At 38.6% G+C, this 4,865-nt stretch overlaps 1 protein-coding gene across 1 annotated transcript; it reads right to left on the bottom strand.

Annotated features, from left to right (window-relative positions):
* Window positions 1–240: 240 nt before the first annotated feature.
* Window positions 241–1,176, bottom strand: LOC122751136 (olfactory receptor 14C36-like). Its single transcript, XM_043998076.1, has one exon. It carries the CDS (start codon window positions 1,174–1,176, stop codon window positions 241–243), a length of 936 nt encoding a protein of 311 aa, XP_043854011.1.
* Between the last annotated feature and the right edge of the window lie 3,689 nt (window positions 1,177–4,865).

A 4,865-nucleotide genomic window follows, 5' to 3' on the forward strand; every position in this document is an offset into this window, starting at 1 on the left:
ATTGCCCATAAAAAAAAACCCAAAAACTATCCTTACATGTAACTGGAAAATAATAAAATATTTTTAAAAGAAAAATGCCCATAATCAAGTGATGGATTTTTGTATGGGAGGAACAGCAAAACAGGCACTGTCACTGAATAACAGGATATATAGATGTGAAATTGTAAAAAGTGTATTAAGTGTAAATGTACATTTAAAGTGTAAGAAGTCTGGAAAGGGTAGAAAGATCGGTAGGGTTTTTTATCTTCTAGAAAGAATATTTTTCTTTACGACTGCTTTCACAGCCTCCTTTATCTGTTTGTTCCTTAGACTATAGATGATGGGGTTCAAGAAAGGTGGTATTATGGAATAGAACACAGAAAGAATCATGTCCTCAATGGATGCAGAAACTGAAGATGGTCGAAGGTACACACAAAAGCCTGAAATCAGAAACACCAATACAACAATGATGTGGGGGATGCAGGTAGAAAAGGCTTTCCTTTGCTCTTCTTTCACTGGAAACTTCAGCACGGTGGAAAATATGCGAACATAAGAAGCAGTGATGAAGGCAAAGCAGCCACCCCCAACTCCCAGGCCAGAGACAACTATAATTATTTCATTGCTGAAGGTCTCAGAGCAAGAAAGTTTGAGTAAAGAGGGTATGTCACAGAAGAACTGATGGATCACATTGGATTGGCAGAAAGGCAATCGAAATGTGTAACCAGTATGGAAACCTGCATACAAAAGACCAGTGAAAAAGCATGTCAAGGTCATCTGCATACAGACCTGGGGACTCATAATCACAGTGTAGTGGAGTGGATGGCATATGGCAACATAGCGATCACGGGCCATGATGGTGAGGCAGGTCAATTCCACATATACGAAGAAAACCACAAGAAAAATCTGGGCCACACACTCACCCTTTGAGATAACCCTGCTATTCAACAAGGAGTTGGCGGATGCTTTAGGGAGAGTGACTGCTATGTAGCAGGCATCCACGATGGACAAGTTCCTAAGAAAAAAGTACATGGGGGTGTGTAGACGCCTATCAATAGTGGTAACAATCACAATAAGCAGATTCCCCAAAAGGGTAGCCAAGAAAATCAGTAAGAAAAGCAAAGAATATATGATCTGCAGTTCTCGGATATCAGAAAACCCCATGAGGAGAAATTCACTCACAATGGTAAAGTTAGACATTTCCTGAATCTTTTATCCAGTGACCTAGGGAGCAAAAAAGAACTATATTAAAAAAAAACCCAGAAGATATAGTTTGTATTATTCTTTATACATAAGACTTTTTGAATAAAATGTTGGGTCCTTAAGGAGGCAAAATATTGTTTTTTACACATGGTCCTTTATTGGCTTCTCTTCAATACATTAAGGAAACCAATCCATGGTGTGGATAATCCTCTAATGATCCAAATCAGAATATGTCAATGATGTAGAAAATATGTCATCTTTGACATTTGATGTAAATGAACATTTCCTTGCCATGCAGGTAACCTGATGAAAGCCTCTCCCATTTGCAAAATATTGATTTGCAGTCAATAGATATGCAGTCCATCCCTGACCCCATACTCAAAGCCATTCTGGGTTGCACCTGATGGCAGACTATTTGAGTATCCATAATCACCTTCATACCATGATGAGCCAGTGGAACTAGATTTTAATGGGCTCCTGACATCCAGGTGGAATAGTGGATAGAGTACTGGCCTGCGAGTCAGAAATTACTGAGTTCAAATCCAGTCTCAGACACTTTCCAGATGTGGGACCTTGAAAAATCTCTTACCCTCTGCCTCAGTTGTCCCAACTGTGAAATAAGATTATAGCACCTACCTCCCATGGCTGTTGAAAAGATCAAATGAAACAATATAAAGCACTGACAAAGAGTAGGCACTATATAAAATATAGCTATAATTTTTGCTTATAGTTTTGCTCACATAAGTTTGACAGTAATCATATCTTGATCAGTCTGATTCCCTAACTTTCACACACTTTGGTAGAAATCTTCCTATATGTACAAGAAGGTTGCAGGACTCAAATACTGCTATTATATGTTTTGGGTATTTTAAAGTTTAAATTCAAATCATTTTGCATATATTTTACTTTCAGATCCCCTAGATTTCCTAATATATCCTCCCCCTGCTACCTTCCTGCAAGACATTTTTTTTAATAAATGCTTTTTTAAAAAGAGGGGGAAATTCAACAAAATTAACCAATACATTGAAAAAGTCTAGCATTATATGGAGTGTACCATCCTCACAGTCCCTTCACTTTGAAACAAAGATTTGGGGAGATTTGCCTTTTCTCATTTTGAAGCCAAGCTTAGTCACGATAATTTTACAGCATTAAATTTGAATGATTTTGTTCTGTTCTTTTCGTTGTCTTTGTCGTGGGCATTGCACATATTTTATCCTTAATTTTATCTATTCAACATCTCTTGCATGAGTCCATATGATTTCTCTCAATTCTGTTTTCTTCATAGTCAACATTTAGGATAGAGTAATAGGAGTAATAGCACATCTTTGCGTGCTCCAATTTGTTTATTCACTGATTAATTGATAAGGAATTGCTTTGTAGGGTTTTTTCCCCTATAACAAGAAGTTCTGCTGCAAATTTGGGGTGTCTATAGGACCTTTCTTTTTGTCATTGGCTGCTTCATAGTATGTGTCTGCCAGTAAGATTTCTTTGTAAAAGAGTATGAATATTCAATGACTGTCAAAGGATAATTCCAAGTTACTTTTCAGAATGGTTGGACCAACTCAAAGCTCTGTTGAATATGATAGGTTGTTTAAGACTGATTGGGTGAAATACAATTATTACGAATATAATTTTAGTTAAGGTGATTCCCATCAGGACGTAATGCATAAACTACCTGAAGTGACTATCTGTTGATTTACTTTCCCCTTCTGCCTGTCCTCCTTTGCTCTCCTTCTATCTGCCTCTATCTTTTTTCTTTCACTCACTGTCTAAAATGCAATAACTAATGTGCTTGTTTCATTGTATCTACTCATTAGCATCCTGGATTTCCTAGTCTTATCATGCTTTTCCAACCCCTCTCATAGCCATTTGTTTCCTTTTACTCCCAAGGCCACTAAACTCATTCAAATTCTCACCACCTTTCACCTTAGAGACTACAATAACCTCCCTATTGATCTTAGGGAGCTGATGGCAGCGACTTTATCCAATGCATTCTCTCCAGTGCATCCACCAGTGATTCCCCAAAAATCCAAATCTGGCCACTTAAGTTCCTTGTTCTAAAATCTTCAGTCATTCCCTATAATCTCTAGGGGAAAGTACAAATCAGGATGCCAGGCATTTAAAGTCTTTCACTATCTAGTTTCTCCTTGACTCCTGGAATCCCACCGTCTTTTTCAATTTCCCTGTATTTCTTGGACAGAGCATTAGATTCTGTCATAGTGCTACTCCCCCAAAGCACCACTACCACTTCTGCACCTTTGCGAATGCAGCCCCTATTGCTAGAAATTCCCTCCCTTCAAACATCTGGATCATAGAATGCCTAACTTTGCTTGAATTCAGCTCAGACACCACCTTCCTGTTCCTCTTCACCCAGTTTCTAAGCCTTCCTCTCCATTACACAAGATACTTTACATTTACTTGATATGTGTTTTCATTTACCCTTCCTTCCTTCCTTCCTTCTCTCTTTGTCACTCTCTCCCTTCCTTTCCCCCTCCTCTCTTCCTTATTCCCTCTTTTACTCTCTTCTTCTGTCTCTCTCCCCACCATTCTGCCCATTCATGTATTTCTATTTCTGTCTCTGTCAGTCTTTTTCTTCCTTCTTCCTCTTCATTTTAATCCATTTTCTCCACCTCTCTCCCATTCCTGCTACCTCTGCCTCTCTCTTTCATTCCCTCTCCCTCTGTCTATCTGTCTCTGCCTGTCTCCTCTTGTCTCCTCTTCTCTTCCTCTCTCTCTCTCTCTCTCTCTCTCTCTCTCTCTCTCTCTCTTTCTCTCTCTCTCTGTCTCTCCTTCTCTCCTTCTACACAAGTTGGAAGTATAGCAGTCACTCACAGTCCCAATCTCAGTACAAGATCAGTGTAGAAGCTTACCATGTTTGAGAATTCCTGAACTCACATTTATACACTTACCTTGACGTCCCTAGTAGCATGGACTACAGGAGAGTATCTCCCAAAGAAAGACCTGCTATTTTCACTTTGTTGCTTTCTTTTTTTTTCTTTTATTTGAATTTTCAAAATGACTAATATGGAAATGCTTGACATAATTGCACATGTATAATCTATATCTGATTGCTTACTGCATCAGGGAATGTGTGTATCTGTATGCATGTATATGTGCAACATAGGTATATGGGTGCATGTGTATAGGCATTGTAACATGGACATACACAAACATATACTTTTGTAAATGGTACACATATTTAACATAAATGCTGGTTGTTTTTCTTTCAGTTTAATACTCCATCCTTTCAATAAATTCCAAACATCTTCCTTCCTCTCACTGTTACCCAACAGACTTTACCTACACATCTACCTATGTGGCCACTATATCAACTATTTTGATTTGAGGGATTAGTTCAGTAAAAAACTGTGTTGGAGATAGTCAAATTGACAGATTGATAAAGAGATAGCCCAGACCTCTGATTTTATTGTTGTAAGGAACTCCAGGTAAGAAAAGACCATCTAAAATTATAGATCAGGTCCTCTTTGACAACTTGATCTGCTAGTTGCTTGGTTCACTGAGAGCTTCAGTGCCTAGCGCTTGGTCACCTAGCTGGTATGTGCCCGAGCTTACCTCCTCTGAATTTGGAGGTCAAATGACTATTCTTTATGCTACACTGTCATAGGGGAAATGAGGCTGATTACTTTGTGCAGCTCTGCTTCACTTAAATCCAATTCACTCAGGAC

This window comes from Dromiciops gliroides, chromosome 3 (assembly GCF_019393635.1).
Source record: "Dromiciops gliroides isolate mDroGli1 chromosome 3, mDroGli1.pri, whole genome shotgun sequence".
NCBI classification, from domain to species: domain Eukaryota; kingdom Metazoa; phylum Chordata; class Mammalia; order Microbiotheria; family Microbiotheriidae; genus Dromiciops; species Dromiciops gliroides.

Coding starts and splice junctions, on each gene's coding strand:
- LOC122751136 (XM_043998076.1), bottom strand. CDS start 1,176: ATGTCTAACTTTACCATTGTGAGTGAATTTCTCCTCATGGGGTTTTCT.